The 17,967-nt window shown below is 36.5% G+C and overlaps 1 protein-coding gene across 2 annotated transcripts in view; it reads right to left on the minus strand.

The window, feature by feature from the left end:
- Window positions 1-17,967, minus strand: part of NUP210L (nucleoporin 210 like) — a gene marked incomplete at both ends in the record, with an annotated part of 51,496 nt that overhangs the window by 30,842 nt on the left and 2,687 nt on the right. For both annotated transcript variants that reach the window (XM_081121515.1, XM_081121516.1), the window contains 13 exons: window positions 771-992; window positions 1,531-1,676; window positions 2,746-2,944; window positions 4,348-4,503; window positions 4,968-5,105; window positions 6,952-7,092; window positions 7,759-7,865; window positions 8,355-8,423; window positions 10,963-11,118; window positions 11,950-12,082; window positions 14,956-15,106; window positions 16,141-16,234; window positions 17,155-17,286. In XM_081121515.1, coding sequence (XP_080977641.1) covers window positions 771-992; window positions 1,531-1,676; window positions 2,746-2,944; window positions 4,348-4,503; window positions 4,968-5,105; window positions 6,952-7,092; window positions 7,759-7,865; window positions 8,355-8,423; window positions 10,963-11,118; window positions 11,950-12,082; window positions 14,956-15,106; window positions 16,141-16,234; window positions 17,155-17,286 — 1,844 coding nt within the window. The remainder of the gene's footprint in view (window positions 1-770; window positions 993-1,530; window positions 1,677-2,745; window positions 2,945-4,347; window positions 4,504-4,967; window positions 5,106-6,951; window positions 7,093-7,758; window positions 7,866-8,354; window positions 8,424-10,962; window positions 11,119-11,949; window positions 12,083-14,955; window positions 15,107-16,140; window positions 16,235-17,154; window positions 17,287-17,967) is intronic.

The raw sequence follows: 17,967 nt of genomic DNA on the forward strand, positions 1-17,967 counted from the left end.
CTCATCTCTGGTAGCAGTACTAATGAATAACAGAATGTGGAAACAAAAAGAAGTTAGAGAGCTTCAAAAGGAGGTAATTAGGCCTGAAATTACTAACAGCTAGCCATATATACACAATAGAGTTCACTAGAGATATTATAAAGGAGCTCAGTTGATTATAGCACAGTTCTTAAGTTAAAATCCTACATTGATAGCCTTGTTAGCCTGGTTAGCCTGGCTGTGTTTCATAGTCATACATTTCATTCTTAATACTAGTCAAACTGTAAACCTTTGTTACTGGTTTTGATAGAAGCAGGGCATAGCTGTGGATGGATTCATCACTATCTCCTAAAAATAATCAAAACTAATTCAACTAATGCAATATATTTGTTACTCTTATCAGCACAGATCTGTTTCTTCAAAATTGCTAACCATAGATGACACTAAATTTTCCTTCCTCGCATTCTTTGGAGGTGGAAAAGCGTATGTTCTCTAGTCTAGACAACAAGGAAGTAAATTATAGTAATAAAGTAATTGAAATAAGCTCATTACTACAAAAAGATCTTGAACCTTTCAGTTGGTGAACTGTTAGAAATCTCAGATGAGCAAACCAAAACCTTTGGGTATATTTAAAGAATATTAAGATTAAAAAAAATCCTTTAATCAATAATTATAATTTTCCTATCTAGTCCTTAACTAAATTCATTAGAACCTGAAAAGGAATGCCTGGAAGTACCAAAGATTGGGAGTAGTACTGCTAAAAGAATATTAGAAAAAGATCATTTTCCTACTTGTTCCCCTAAATCCAGGCATTGGACCCGGTAGATATACTGGTTCTGTTTTCTCTTAGCTGGCAGCCGGACTTGCGTTATTCCAATTTTCTCTGTCTTCTCCGTGCTCAGCTCCAAAAAGAATTGGGAGGGCTCCAAGATCCATGGACTAGGTCCCCCTTCAAATACCATTTCTTTCACAGACTTCCATGTCACCAGTGCCACTTCCACAGGGTTTACAGCCTGATGACATTTAAAGAAATGAATCCCTGATTGGTAAGGGAATTCAACAGTTTTCTAAAATAAAAAACTGACTGGTTATCTTATTCTGCTGAAAATGACATTACACTTGCTTCCCAAACTAAGAAACATACATAATGCCTCTCATTTGGAATGCTTCACAACCTCTGTACTAACTTATTTACTTATTTATTTTATTTATTTATTTCTAATCCTCACCTGAGGTTACTTTTTCCATTGCTTTTCAGAGAGTAGAAGGGAGAGGGGGAAAGAGAGAGAGAAACATCGATGAGAGAGAAACGTTGACCAGCTGTCTCCTGCACACCCCCTACTGGAATCAAGCCTGCAAACTGGGCATGTGCCCTGACCAGGAATCTAACCAGTGACCTCTTGGTTCATGGGTCAACACTCAACCACTGAACCACATTGGCCAGGCTATCACTGATCTTTAATAGATATCACAGGTAGCTAGGAAGCTCCTAAGTGGACACAGTGGGGTCCATGAAAAGATATGCAAGTTCCTTACCATAAAATATCTCACCTTTAGGGGTTCATAAGCAGCAAATGTGGCACTGCTTTCCAAGTACTCTCCATATTCAGTTATACTCACTGTTAACAGAGCATGACCCAGAGACTTAGCTGCTATATGTGTACAAGAACAGTGCTTTGGTCCAGGTCTTTGAATACCTGCAAGTCAAATAGCATGCCTTCAGTAAGGTAATACACATTCAGTTCTCAAGGAAGTCAGTCTGTAGAAGTAAAAGAATGGCCCTGGACTGTGTGGCTCAGTTGTTTGAGCATTGTCCCATGCTCAATTGGTTCATTTTGTCTCCACCCCCAGTAGGGGGCATGCAGGAGGGAGCTGATCGATGTTTTTCTCTCCCTCTCCTTGCCTCTCTCTCTAAAATCAATAAAAACATACTTAAAAAAAAAAAAAATTAAGAAATAAAAGAACCTTAATACATTTAAAAAAAATCTTGATCTCACACACTACTAGGCCCCAATTGTTTATACCAAGTTGCTATAAAAATCTGTTCCTTCTATTGACAGATATATATCATGTAAACTACAATTCTATTTACAGTAAGGATACAAATTTGAACAAAGATCCTAACCTGAAGGCATATATAGTTTAAATGAGAATGAGTATTTATATAAATTAAAATATTAGTAGAAAATTATAAGCATTATAAATGTCTAGAAAACAGAAAGATTATTTCTAGTTGGAGAGATCAAGCTGATAAATGAACAAAGATAGAAATATAAATGCATACAAATGAATATATGAGGGAGGTATATGGGAAATTTAAACTAAAGTGTTCGGCTTAGTTGGAGCCATCTATGAAGCCAAAGTAGAAAGTTATGAAAAGTAGGTTGGTTTATATTGAAGAGGACCTTGAATACTAAACTAAAAGGATTTCAGCTCTATTCCACTGGCAAATTTTCTTTTTAAAAAAAATATATCTTTATTCACCTCAGAGAGAGGAAAAGAGCTTGAGGCTAGAAACAGACCTTAATATAAACTAAAAACTGATATTGTCTGGCCACAATGAACCCTGGACATGCTATTCAATTTCTGTGCCTTTGTTTCTTTCTACATTACATTAAAACACTTACAACAAGGCAGTTGACAGAATAAATAAAAGTATTGTAAAGAAAAGGTAATATGTGAATTTAGAATCTATAGTTTCTGAATTGATGATTTGTCCTTTAATTCAAAGACAAAAAAAGGAGAAAATAAAAAGCCTACTTTTACCTTCTTTGAAAAGAGTAAAGACTCCTTGCTTATCCATGTTTAGAACTAAGGATAAATGAGAGCAGTCTGTGAACGCAATGGCCTCTTTGGTGTCCTTATTTATGTGATACATAGCAATGGGGATTTCTATTAGCTGGCCAATCTCCACATCAGCACGACATGGTAATAGTTCCATTTTGTTCAGTTTCAGGACATATATCTAGAGGAAAAAAATTCATCTTGCAAGAAAGTTATGTTAGAAAAGTCTTAAATGAAAGTATTCCTTAAATATTTAAATACAGATATACATGAACATATATGTATGGTTTATATACAAAAATATACGATATACAAACACGTGTGTGTGGGTAGTAGGTGCTGAACATGTCACTCATTTCATTCCTTGATCAATTGATTTGATCTCTCTAAAGCATTTAACACCATACAAAGGTTCTGGCAAATTATGGCCAGTGTAAAATTTTCTTAGCTTTTGTAAGCTAAAAACAGTTTTTACATTTTTAAAGGGTTGTAAAATAAAAATAAAAAACAAAGAAGAATATAAGATAGAGACTATGTGGCCTACAAACACTAAGATATTTACTATATGGCCCTTTACAGAAAAAATTTACTGACCTCTGATATAGAGCGATTCCTCTTTCTTGCTATCTTTTTAAAAAAAAATTTATTTATTGATTTTAGAGAGAGGAAGGGGGAGAGAGAGAGAGAAAGGGAGAGAGAGAGAGAGACATTGATTTGTTGTTCCACTTATTTATGAATTCATTGATTGATTCCTGTATGTGCCCTGACTAGGGATCAAACCCACAACCTTGGCATATTGGGATGATGCTCTAACTGACTGAGCTACCCAGCCAGGGCCATATATATATACACTTAAATTTGTTTTTTATTGATTTCAGAGAGAGGAAGGAAAAGGGAGAGAGAGAGATAGAAACATCAATGATGAGAGAGAGTCATTGATCAGCTGCCTCCTGCACACCCCCTACTGGGGATCAGGCACGAAACCCGGGCATGTGCCTTGACTGGGAATCAAACTGAGATCTCCTGGATCATAGGTCAATGCTCAACTGCTGAGCCATGCCAGCCAGGGTAGGGCTGTATCTTTTTAAAAATATCTTTTATTTTGCCTTTGCTATAGATTGCTTGTGTCCCCCCCTCACCACCACCACAATTCATATGTTGAAATCCCAACCCCCAAAGTGATGGTATTAGGACATGAGGCCTTTGGGAGGTGATTATGTCATAAGGGTGTAGCCCTTATAAATGAGATTTGTGCCCTTATATTAAGAGATCCTCACAGAACTCCCTAATCCCTTCCACCATGTGAATTTACAGCAAAAAGACAGCCTTCTCTGAACCAGACATTAAATAACTGGCCATTCAGTGAAACAGGAATCAACCCAGGTCTAAGAATATTTAAGGAATATGTACTTCCAGATTGAATGTGAGCATCATTTCTTTAAATAACCAATTTGAACTAGAAAAAAAATTTAAATGTGTTACTGTACTTAAATTTAGATGGCAGAAAAAGCAAAAAAGTTAAAAAATAAGTTTAGACAGTAGAGTCTCAGGAGTGATAAGAAGGTTCTTTGGAAAGTTGTTTACCTTCATTTCTCCATATCGAAAAGGATTTTGTACATCTCGTGCAAGAACAATACTGCTGCCCCTGACCTGACCGGCAGTCACCACTCCTTTAGTGGTTACCATGGCCACTGTTTCATTAGAAGAGGTCCAGGTGAAGTTGCCACTGCCACCCTCTACCTGTGAAAAAATACAACCTTATATTTAATTATTATAGGAGAAAAATGTAATTTAAGTGAAGATGTAAAATCTGGTAAAACAAAGTTTAACAAATACTAAAAATACATAATAAATTATTTCTGGACATATGAAGGAATTGTGATGTTATAGTAAAAAGGGGAAGATAAATGCTAAAAAGAGGTTATTAATGGCAGTGTCACAAAATGTCAGAAAAGGGCACAAGGAAGCCTGACAAAACTTTATAAACTCACAAGGAACGAATAAATGGAAGAGAGACAGAAAGTATACCAAGTTTTGTTAGGATGACAGTATTCAAGAGTGTGATTTGGTTGTCACCAAAAACTAAGCTATACTATTAGGACTAGGGGGGAATGAAATTTAACATTAGCCAAATTTCAATAAATTAAGCTATCAGAGAAACTGACTTATCTCTTTGTGAAACCTCCTATTAAAAGACAACATACCTGTACTTTATAACGATATAACATTCCCATAGGATGATGAGGAAATGCCAGAAAGTTGGGCATAAGCTTGATGGGTAAATAAATCTTTACTTCTCGCTGATGTATAACTGGAAATTTTATAGGCTGAATCTTTTTATCCTAGAAGAGCAGAAAAAAGGGAGCAAAATAGATTTTATGAGGACTCTTCCTGTAATACACATTTATATTCGAAGCATCAGCAAAATGGTGTGCTAATAAATTACTCAACCAGTTTCAATAATAGAAATAAAGAAATAAATGTCCCTATTCATTAAAGAGGCACAACTACTATTGTTCATTAATAATGAAAGGAATTTTGCTTGATCTAAAATAAGTATCATAATCAGGAAAGCAGTTAAAATTTCCTGAAATAAAAGTTTTATCAACATAGGGAAGGAAATCATAGTTTCAGTAAGAAAGACCCTTGGACATCCATCAGTTAAGTACATAAACCATAACAGCAAAGGGATATTACAAGCTATTCATAAGAAAAGAATGAGAACACTCAGAGATGTTGGGGTAAGACATTCCCCACATGCTTAAAAACAAGAGCAGGGTTTGGGGAGGCCAGGAATCTATACAGGTAAAATGGAGTCCTCATACTCAACTATGTTGGTATTTTCTCTGAAGGCAAAAAATACTATCTAATCTATTTTTTTAAATAATTTTTTTTGTTTTTATTGATTTTAGAGAGAAAGAGAGAGAAGGGCCTAGGGTAGTCACAAAAGTTTTAGGTTCCTTATGTGGACCTTGAGTTAGAAATTTAAAGCCCTGATGTAACCATTTTCTTTTCCAGCACACTTAGAAACATCAATCAAACCCTTTCTATCAATAATTTTCACTAATATGTTCGATGGCAGCAACTGAATGTAGAAGGTGAGGGAGAAAACAGAGTCAAGAGTGACTCTTAGGATTTTTGTCTTAAACAACTGGGTGAAAGGATGACTGGAGAAAAAAGTAGGTTTGAGAGAGGGAAACATTTAATAGGCTTTTAAAAATCAAGTACTTATATATTTTAGAGGCATTAAAATGGATTCATTCCTTATCCCTTTACCCAGTAACTTCATTTCTGATACTATACCATATGAAAATGAGCCAAAAGGAAAAAAATAGTACAAAAATATTGTTATGCCATTTATAATAGTAAAAAAGTTGGAAATAACACAAAGTTCAATGTGGGCAGCATGGCTAATTAAATTGGCAGATTAATCCTCTGGGGTTTTAGAATAGAAAGTACTCTAGGTGGACCTGGTGACACTTGTGCATATGAAATAATTATTTAAAGAAACCTCAAATGATATAAGTACACAATGACCATAAATGCTGATATGTTCAATAACAAAGATTGGAACAGAAACTTTACAGAGGTATAAACTATCAAGTGTACTATTTATCAGGTTTTTTTTGTTATCCTCACCCCCAAGGATATGTTTATTGATTTTATTTATTTTTAAAAATATGTTTTCATTGATTTTGAGAGAGGAAGGGAGAGGGAGAGCGATGAGAGAGTTATTGATCAGCTGCTTCCTGCACGCCGCCTGCTGGGGATTGAGCCTGAAACCTGGGCATGTGCCCTGACGGGGAATCAAACCTCAATCATCTGGATCATGGGTTGATGCTCAACCACTGAGCCACACTGGCCAGACTGTTTATTGATTTAGAGAGAGAAGGGAGAGAGAGAGAAACATTGATCTGGGAGAGAAACATTAATTGGTTGCCTCCCATATGTCCCTTACCAAGGATCAACCAGCAACCTAGGTATGTGCCCTGACCAAAAAATCAAACCCACAACCTTTTGGTGTATGGGACCACACTCCAACCAACTGAGCCACCCAGGGCTGTTTATCAGTTTTTTATTTTCGTGAAAGATAAAGGTGGGATATGCCATATATCTGCTTGCAAATCAACAAGTTACCAAGCCTCATCAGTGTTCTCAGAATTCAAAGACCGTCCTTTTAATTCCTACCTGGCACATGATGGGAGTCAAGGATGCATTTATCACCACAACACCATCTTTCAGGGCTTTTACTACATGGTAGGATCCATTCACAGTAGTTAGCTGCTCTTCAAAGTACTCCTTTGGGAACTGGTACATAATCCTGATATTCTGAAAAGCAGTCCAACAGCAACACAAACCTGAAGAAATGTTTTTCTCTAAAGCCATCTTAATCCCAAAGCATTAAAGAAAAGAAAAAAGCATGGCTATACATTCTGGGAATAAAGAAATAAAAACAAAATTTTTGCTCTCCCTAATGAAAATTCTAAGTTGGAAAGATGTAATTTTAAAGTGGTACTAGTTTTTGATCTGTTAATGGCAAGTAATCAGAAAGAGTCCAAGCTTAGATAAATGTTAGTGTGATTTGTCCCATTCCGTAAATTGACAGTTCTGGGGTGGGGGGGAAGTTGGAGAGTGAGTAGAACCTGTCACATCTGATGTTCACACTATTCTCACTACTACAAAATTGTAGTAACCATCTCTCAAGTGAAGCTGTAGAATGAGGATCCCCTCCAAAGTATTATCACTTTATAACTTCAATTATTTTCTATAATTCTGACCAAATTATATCTTTTATGTCTGGCTTAGCATTCCTCAAGGACAGGACTATTTAATAATATTTAATAATAATAAAAATAAAGTAGTAACTTACATTTCTAAAGGTAAAATCTGGATGCAAAAGCAAAACAACAACAACCTCCTAGCCCCCCCCCCCCAAAAAAAAAGGATCACTCAGAGTTATCCATACAAGGGTCTAGAAAAATACAAGAGACTCACATCTGAAATATAGACCTTTGTGCTGCTTTTATCAAACACTTCTACTGTAATGACATACACCTGCCCCACCTCTAGACTCCATCGGTTTCCAGGTTGGACTGTGAAACCTACATATGCAAACCAAGAAACAAAAATATTAGGAGAGTTTCCAAAGTAGATCCTGTATAATAATTTGGGGTTCCAAAGATCCTGGCTTAACTGAGCTCAGGTATAAAGAAACACTCTTAGTTACATCTGTACATGAAAACAAACCACAATTGTGCTCATTCATAATATCAAGCAAGGTTTTCATTTTTTTCAGTCAGACTCATTGTTTCAAATGGTGTAAAGACATTCAGATTCTTTTTTTTCTTGTATAAAGTCTCTTTTCCTAACCCAACATTGTATTACATGGATCTTTATCTTTTTCCATAATCCGTTTCAAGATGCTTCACTCTTATAGATAGCATATAACCAGAACGATGTGTGAAAACATGTCCAAGTAAGGTTGAATTTGTGGTTAATTAGGTCTCAAAATGAAGGTTAAAGAAGCACTGTAATTTTTAATACATTCATTTTAGCTATTTAGCTTTCTGAAAATCATTATCTAAAAATACCTAAATATCCAGGCTCCACAACATATATGGTACAATTTGGAAGTCCAGACACAGAGCGCATATGGATATCTTAATTTTTGCTTAAGGAAATCATATGAGCCAGGGTTGGGTGAAAAGGGAAATGTGTACTACCAAATAGTACACATTTTGTGGGGGGGAAATTAACCCACAAACAAAAATTCTATCTTTTACTATCCTCTGAAAAGCAAAAACGTAAATGTGTACACTTCTGAGAAAAGTCTGAGGGACTCAGTAATGACAGGAATCAGGTATTCTTGAATTTCAAATTTGAGGAAGATGGAATGAGAGAAAGATCATGCTCCATGCTTTTAATATTCATTTAGCTGCAGGACCCTTTCTCCAAATAAATTTACATAGGAGCCCATTATAGAAAGCAGGACAAAGTGGCACATCTCTGGGTGAAGGAAGAACAGTGGTGATGGAAGAACAGGGAGAGGCCTTGGGCTCTGCAGACTTTTATTTATTTATTTATTAAATATATCTTTATTGATTTCAGAGAGAGCAGAGGGAGAGAGATAGAAACATCAATGATGAGAGAGTCATTGATTGAGCCCACAACCCGGGCATGTGCCCTGACCAGGAATTGAACCCCGATTTCCTAGACCCTAGGTTGACACTTAACCGCTGAGCCACGCCTGGCCGGGCTGCAGACTTTTAAAAATCACTAATTGAGGTGCTCTCCCTTTTGGAAGTACGCCTATGCCTCTCTTCCCTCTCAGACATATATTTCCTAAACTCTAATGGTCCCCAGAGACTTGCAACCAGGGAAGCAATGGGCAGGAGCAGCAGCAGCTTGTCCCAGGCTAGCCTCCTGAACCTGTCTCCAAGGCCCCCTTTTCTCTGACTTTCTAGAGAGCGAAAGCAGCCCTACCTAGACTCTCTTCTGTTGCTTCTTCTACCCTAAGCCCTTCCTTATTTCATTGTTCCAGCTGTAATAAATGTCCTCTCAAAATTAAAAAAAAATAAAAATCACTAATTGATTTTCTATTATCTGTAGCAAATCTTTAATAGCAGAATGTTTTCGCTTTGCCACCGAAGTTACTTCTAGGTCACTTATACATCATACTGCCCATTATCCTCTTCAGTTAAATTCTAGCAGAAATACAAATTTATTCTGCTATCCATCTATACAGATCTATAGGAACATAATTCCCTCTCAAAAATACACTGTATCCAAAAGCTGAACCACCAAGTCATTTCTCTCATCAAAATAAGACCTCTTCCTTCCATCTAATCCTTCCACCTGTTATGAATCTCATTTTCCCTTGCCCCTCAGAAATCCTGCTCTTTTCTCCCATATCTCTGCCATCTCTCTGTTTAACTTACAGACATGTTCAAGTTTCTCCTACCTTAAAAATGTTCTCATGTTTTTTCAAACTTCTATTCTTTTCAAAGCCAAGCTCTTTGTTATTTCAGTTTTTATCTCTACCTATTTCACCTGAGGAACATTCTCTGTAAATTTCTCACTTGGTTACCATGAAGCTCCTCTCTCCTGGTTCTCCAACTACTTTTTGTTGTTGTTGTTAATCCTTACCCAAGGATATTTTTTCCCATTGATTTTTATTTGCTTTAAATTTTTTAATTTTTTAAATATATTTTTATTGATTTCAGAGAGAAGAAGAGAGAGGGAAAGAGAGCGAGAAACATCAGTGATGAGAGTCATTGATTGGCTGCCTCCTGCACGCCCCCTACTGGGGATCGAGCCCACAACCTGGGCATGTGCCCTGACCGGGAATCGAACTGCTATCTCCTGGATCCTAGGTTGATGCTCAACCGCTGAGCCACGCCTGGCCGGGCTCCCACTGATTTTTAGAGAGAGTGGAAGAGAGGGAGGAGGAGTGGAGAGAGAGAAAGAGAAAGAGATGTCTCTATCGCTCTCCCTTCCTCTCAAAATCAATAAAAACATATTTTTAAAAAAATCAAACATTGAGATATGAAATCCAAATGTTTCAATTTTCTGACAATTTAAATCTTCATTCTGTTTTGCTTCCATCAACTATAATAGAGCTCTACGTATCTCTTTGTTATACCCTTATAGAGCAGACTTAGTGAATTTTTAAGTCACTCTCAACTTGCCGTGGATGGTGGCTCGGTTGGTTGGGGCATTGTCCCACACAGGGCACATACCTAGGTTGCGGGTTCAATCCCCAGTTGGGGCACATACAGAAGGCAGCCAGTGTTTCTCTCTCTCAGGTCAATAAAAACATATCCTTGGATGAGGATTGAAAAAACATTACTTTCAACTCAATTAATATTAATTAACCATCTTTTCTCAATTATTCATGTGAAAATAGTAAAGCCAAAATTAATACAGTTCATATAAGTTCCTCCAAACTCTGTTTTCCCCAGTCTCATAGTTTGATTGAAGTTGCAAATAAGCACTATAGTCAACAGATCCTAAGTTCCAACTACTTTTTCTCTACCTACCTGTTGTTAGAAATTATAACAACACTATAGTTGTTAAAAATAAAACCTATAGAAAATAAATGTAGTATTATAATCACTCAACAAATTATTTTACTGAGGAACATGTCTAGCATGCTCAGGGAAAGGTAGATTGGCATCTAAAACTTGAACAAAAGGATACTTTTATGGACAAAGATAAGACTAGTTTGGCCCAGTTGGATGGCAGTCACCACAGCAGTTTTCTCATCCAGTGAAGCCACTTTCCCAGAAGACTCATTATTTGCAACTCTATAGTCTTGCAATTCCAGTGTATAATGTTCCAGGGGAAATCCCATCTCTGTAAGACATGAAAAATACATACATATAATGACAGCAGCCATTCCAACAGACAATGGTATATTGTTGGATTATAAAGGAGAAATCAGTGTTTCTAAAGTCTTTTGTTTACTTCCTTTGTGATATTTTGCCTTGTGTATCACCTGTATCGTCATGTTTTACTTAAAAAATACTTTTTATCAGAATCATAATAAAAAGTGACATAATAATAATAATTTAAAAAAAGAGAAATCAGGAAGCAGGCCTAGATAAGAGTATGTACGATCTGCTTCTTTTTAATTTCCTTCCCACTATAATGAATTTCTACATGTAGCCGTTTCGGGAGGGTACTATATGAGTTTATTGTTGGTATTGCTTGTATTCTTACAAACCAGTAAGCTGAAAGTAGCAGAAGGAATCCCCACTAAGTAAGTTAGGAAAGGATTAGTGTTAATGGAGTCAATGCACACTTTATAAACTCAATGGGACTTTTGGGGTAAACTGAGTATTAAGTTTTCAGTTAATGAACTGAGTTTCTCAATAAACTTTTACAAAGATCATTCAAGTCCCTTCTGGTAAAGTTTCTTCACTTGCCCTACAGAAGCCAATTAGTTTTGGGTTGTTATTTTAATAGAGAATTCATATGCCTATCATTACTGAAACTAAGTAGCCAAACTATAGCATAGTCTGTTTAAGATTAGGAACTACCTCTATTATTAGCTCTACTGTAGCAATTAGAGAATACTTTATCACAAAATCTAAAAACATTTGCATACATAATGGGGAGTTGCTTCTCTTGTCACCAGAAAGGATTTGGGAAATGTTAGTCTTAGGAAAAAATTAATCACCTTACCTGTCACTCTTCCCTGAACCATTTTTGCAACTCGGTATTTAATAAATGTTCCTACTAAGAGATAAATATCATGGGATGGTACAAGAAATACATTCTCCAAAACAAGCAGACGTATCAATGCTGCTGTCACTTTCTAAAAGAAGAAGAAAAAATCAAAATTTCCAAATTTGAGGCAAAATCCTCAAGGCCATCTTCCTTGTTAAAAGTTTACTTCTTTTTTTTTTTTTTAAACTTTTTATAATTTTTATTTTTTTTAAAGTATTACAAATGTCCCTTTTTCTCCCCAATGACCCATTCCCCCCCTTTCCTTCCCCCTCCCCAGTCACTCTCCCCACCATTGTCCGTGTCCTTGGGTTGTGTATATATGCACATAAATTCTTTGGTTACTCTCTCCCCCTCCATCCCCCCGCCCCCCTCCATCCCTCTGACATTTGGTCAGTCTCAACTATGCTTCCATGTCATTGAATCTATTCTGCTCGTCAATTTATTAAGTTCTTTAGATTCCACGTATAAGCGAGATCATGTGATATTTTTCTTTTGCTGCCTGGCTTATTTCACTTAGCATAATATTCTCCAGGACCATCCATACTGTCCCAAAGGGTACGAGCTTCTTCTTCTTTACAGCTGCGTAGTATTCCACGGTGTAAATGTCCCACAGCTTTTTAATCCAAAAAGTTTACTTCTTATAAGTTTCTTTTAAAATATTTTATGGAGATTTTAAAAATGCTTTCCTAATCACAAATCATAATTTCAGTTAGCCTTAAAAAGTGATCTTAATACTATATTAACTTTCCAAGTCACTCAAACAAAGAATAAAAAATGGTGAGCCTTCTAAAGGAGAAGAGTAGATAAATAAAAAGACAAGTATGATGCCCTAGCTGGTTTGGCTCAGTGGTTAGTGTCAGCCTGCGGACTACAGGGTCCCAGGTTTGATTCTGGTTAAGGGCACGTATTTTGGTTGCAGGATTATCCCAGGCCCTGGTCGGGGCACGTGCAGGAGGCAACCAATCGATGTGTCTCTGTCACATCTTTCTCTCTCTCCTCCCTTCCACTCTTTATGAAAAGCAGGAGAAAAAAATATCTTCGGGTGAGGATTTAAAAAAAAAAAAAAGAGAAGTATGCTGAAATGAGAAAATGAATACCTTGACTGTTATGCCACAGAAATCCTTTTAACCAACCTCCAACTTACTTTCCAGATTAAGTTGAACATATTGATTCTTGTGAAGGCTTACCCAACACAAGGTTAGTAGGCTGCTCTCTAGAATGTCTACATATTTGTTTTCTTGCCACTTGCATTAAATGCTAACCAAAAGACATTTATTTTTTCCCAAACTCATTTATGCCAGTTACACTTTTATTTTAATTCTCACCTGAGAATACTTTTTTCATTGATATTTATTTATTTATTTTGTAAATATATCTTTATTGATTTCAGAGAGAGGAAGAGAGAGAGACAGAAACATCAATGATGAGAGAGTCATTGATCACTGCAGCCCACAACCCGGGCAAGTGCCCTGACCGGGAATCGAACTCCGATCTCCTGGATCCTAGGTTGATGCTCAACCGCTGAGCCACGCCCAGCTGGGCTTTTCATTGATTTTTAGAGAAAGTGGGAGGGAGGGAGGAGGAGAGAGAGAAACATCAATGTGAAATAGACACATCAATTGGTTGTCTCTCCCACACACCCTGACTGGAGCCTGGGATCCAACCTGCAACCCAGGTAGTTGCGTTCCCTTCACCAGAATTGAACTCACAACCCTTCTGTGTGCAGGCCGATGCTCTAACCACTAAACCATGCCATGTGCCAGCTGCACTTTTTAAAAAAATATATATCTTTATTGATTTCAGAGAGAGGAAGGGCAGGGGGAGAGAGATAGAAACATCAGTGATGAGAGACTTGTCACTGATCAGCTGCCTCCTGAACGCCCTCAACTGGGGATTGAGTCCGCAACCCGGGCATGTGTCCCAATTGGGAATCAAAGGGTGGTGATCTCCTGGATCCTAGGTCGATGCTCAACTGCTGAGCCACACCCGTCCAGGCATGCCAGTTGCACTTTTAATTATAATTACGCTTAAAAAAATAAACCATGAATGCAAAAATAGAGCAGTTGCTTCTACAAAAAATTTAAACTTTTTTTTTTATTGATTTGAGAGAGAGAGAGAAACATTGATTTTTTTGTTCCACTCATTTATGCATTCATTGGTTGATTCTTGTATGTGCCCTGACCAGGGATGAAATCCACAACCTTGGCATATTGGGATGGTGCTCTAACCAAATGAACTACACAGCCAGGGCAAAGAATTAAAACATTTTGAAAAGTTAAAAGCAAGCTGGTAAAATGTGCTGCTATCAAATTAGGTAGGTGAGAAATGTAAAAATCCTTGAAAAACATGGAATTATATACTCAAATTGCTTCATACATGTCTAATTTATAAAATGAAATGAAAAGAAAAAGAAACTAGGAACTGTAATTTATGCAAGAAAGAGTATGTATATATTTTTTTTTTACTTTTTATTGATTTCAGAGAGGAAGGGAGACTGAGAGAGGGAGAGAGAGAGAAACATCAATGATGATGATCGGCTGCCTCCTGCACGCCCCCAACTGGGGATCAAGCCCGCAACCCAGGCATGTACCCTGACCCGGAATCAAATCACGATCTCCTGGGTCCTAGGCTGAGCTACACCTGGCCGGCCGGACAAGAGTATGTATATTTCTAACCTGTGAACTCATGGTCAAAGAAAAATCTTGGATCTACACCAAAGGATTAGTAAATAAAATGCAGTTATATGTTTTAACAGAAAACAACAGCTGTGTTCGTAATTAGGTAATAAAATGTTTAAGGAAGACAAATGTTTTTTATGTTTACTCACTTTAAATGACTTTTTCAATTAAATGACTATTGGCCCAAATTATATCAGGTTAGAAAGCTTCTACTATGGATAAACATAATAAACTATATTTTATGTAGGCAAGCCTAGTAAATGAAAGTTTACAAACTTTTTACCTTATAAAATGGTTCATAAATTCGAACTTTTACAACAGCAGCACCAGTTCTAATCCCAGACACCAAAACTATATCTCCTTGTTTCTCTTCTTTTTCCATCTCAGTTATATACACTGGGGGAGAATATTCTGCTTCAGAGTATTTTAGAATCCTAAAGAGATTTAAAATAGGGTTTGTTTACAACAGAATCAAACAATCAGTCTTCTTCTAAAAGGCACTAAGCAACTCTAAACATAGTCTCTTCAGCTGGGCCAGTGTAGTTCAGCGGTTGAGCATCGACAAATGATACAGGCGATCACCGTTCAATTCCACAGGTCAGGGCACATGCCTGGGTTGCAGGCTCAATCCCCAGTGGGGGGCATGCAGGAGGCAGCAGATCAAAGACTCTCTCATCATTGATGTTTCTCTCTCTCTCTCTCCCTTCCTCTCTGAAATCAATAAAGACATATTTAAGAAAAAATATGTAGTCTCTTCAATGTCCATACAGTTGTTTTATTTTGTCAATCTGCACCAGAGGATATTTTTTCCATTGATTTTTTTTAGAGAGAGTGGAAGGAAGGGAGGGAGGGACAGGGAGAGAGGGAAAGAGAGAGGGAAGGGATAGAGAGAAATGTCAGATGTGAGGGACACCTCCCACAGGGCCTGACCAGGGTACGGGATGGAACCTGCAACCCAGGTGCCCTTAACTGGGATCTGTGCATGGGCTGATGCTATAACCACACCAGCCAGGGCAAAAGTTTCAAACTTTGTTTTCCACAAGGACTAGATAGAAGAAAAGTATTTAATGTGCCTCTGGATAAAGCTGTTGTCGGACTAAAACTTGAATGGTCTGAGAGCTATTTCTTGGTACTGAAGACAAAATTTCAAACTATTTTCCACTTACTGTATTTCAGCATGTGCAGATAGTTTGAACAACAAAATGGCCAGAATATATACCTGACTCAAATAAGTGCATGAACTCCTTTGAAGTACTTCAAATTAAACTATCATAATGATACCTATATCCATACCATACTATATCCTATATCCTACTATATCAAAGACATTCCCCCCTGGTAAATTTATCTGTTCCAAAAAAGTCCAAACAGCAGGATTAAAGCCCTCACAAATGGTTGCTGTTCAGTGTGTCACAAAGGCAGATGTGTCCTTCAGAGTCAGATGGCTTATGTTAGGTTTCAAGGTTACCTAATTTTGCTAGACAGTTCTTTTCTTGATGATTCGTTATCCTGGGCAATGCTCCATTCAAACATCATCCCTGCCAAACTACTAAAAGTATTTCCTGCAGAGCAAGTCAAAAGCAGACAAGATAGAATCACATACTCAAAAACATTCAGGTATCTTTAACTAAAAAGGGAAACCTAACTAGAAAATTATTTTTCAGTCTCTTTTATTAACAAATAGAAATACTTATCGTTAATGAATTAAAATACATATACTAGGAAGATCCCTACATAAACAATGTAAGTGCTATTGTTGCACAAGCTTTCTGGAAGTAAAAAGGACTCAAGATGGTTAACTTCTGGTTGACAAAAATTTTGCCTCTTTTTCTGTTTCTCTTTACATAAAGGTCACCTTATAGTCTACCTAAGGGTTGACAGGCATCCCTAAATCCTGGTCCTTTCAACAAAAATTTTATAAAAATGAGACTCTAGAATATTTTAATACATTCATTCTTCAGATTTAAAAATTATTCTTTACTGAATAGTTTAGAAAGAAGCAATAACTTTAAATGTTTTAAATATATTATAACATTAGTATAGTATATTAAAAACAATATAAAATCAGGCTCAAGAAAGACAAATTTAAAATTATAAAACTTGTTCACAGGTTTACATTGAATTTTCCTAGCCTTTAGAAAGTGCACTGATCAAAACAGAGTTAGTAATAAATTCCAAAAAAAATGTTCTTAATTGCTAATCCTAGGGATCATCCATCAGCAGAAGCTAAGGGCAGAATTTGGATATTCAAGGAAACTTCTAAGATAACCAACAACTCAATATAGCAGGAAATTTTTACTAAAGTATTAGCTAGTACATTGAACCATACTCAGAATTATTAATTCCTCATGTACATGAGCTTCATATGAGAAAATAAATATTATTCCAATCTACTTTTATCTCTCAAGTTTCTGTTTCCAAATACTAAACATAAAGGAGTATTACTTTAAGTAATTTTGTTGAATCTTCTGAACTTCTTTACCTTCAGCATCCAATGCTCTCACCATCAGTTCCAGTGGTGAATCATCTACATAGAGTTCTCGAGTTCGAGATATAATTTCAATGCTGTCTATCACATCAACCTTAACATCACAGCGCAGTTCATGGTCAGTCACTATAATGAATGCAAAAACTGAGAATTTAATTCAACAGGTCATGAATCTATTCAATGTCTTAAACACTTAGGCACTTATTCTAAATAATATAAAAAAGAAAGGCTATAACAGATGCTTTCAACCTGTGGAAGAAAACAACATGATGACAAAATATAAGAACTTCTGTTTATAGTAAGAGACACTAGACCAAACACTGATCTACAACGATGTTTTCATTCATCCATGGAAAAATGAGGAAAATAATTTTAAAGTAGCAAGTAATTAAATTTGTTCACTTTAAAGGACTATATTCTTATATTCTATCTTACTTTTGAAGTGCTAAAATGTTTTTCCTTTTATGAAATTATGCTAATAGATTTTTAAAAATGCATTTAGTTAAGCAAAATGGTAGCAACCATATCAATCTTACCAAAAAATGTCTCTTTATTTTTTTCAATTTTTTCCCTTATGGCCCAGCCCGCGTGGCTCAGTGGCTGAGCATTGACCTATGAACCAGGAGGTCATGGTTTGATTCCTGATCAAGGCACGTGCCAGGGTATCAGGCTCGATCCCCAGTAGGGGGGTTGCAGGAGGCAGTTGATCAATGACTCATCATTGATGTTTATACTTTCCTTTTTATTAGGCATGACAGTAATGTATAATAAAAATAACCATCTAGTTAAGTCAAAGAGTTCTTCAGT

This window comes from Miniopterus schreibersii (assembly GCF_964146895.1).
Source record: "Miniopterus schreibersii genome assembly, chromosome: 19".
In the NCBI taxonomy this organism is placed as follows: Eukaryota; Metazoa; Chordata; class Mammalia; order Chiroptera; family Miniopteridae; genus Miniopterus; species Miniopterus schreibersii.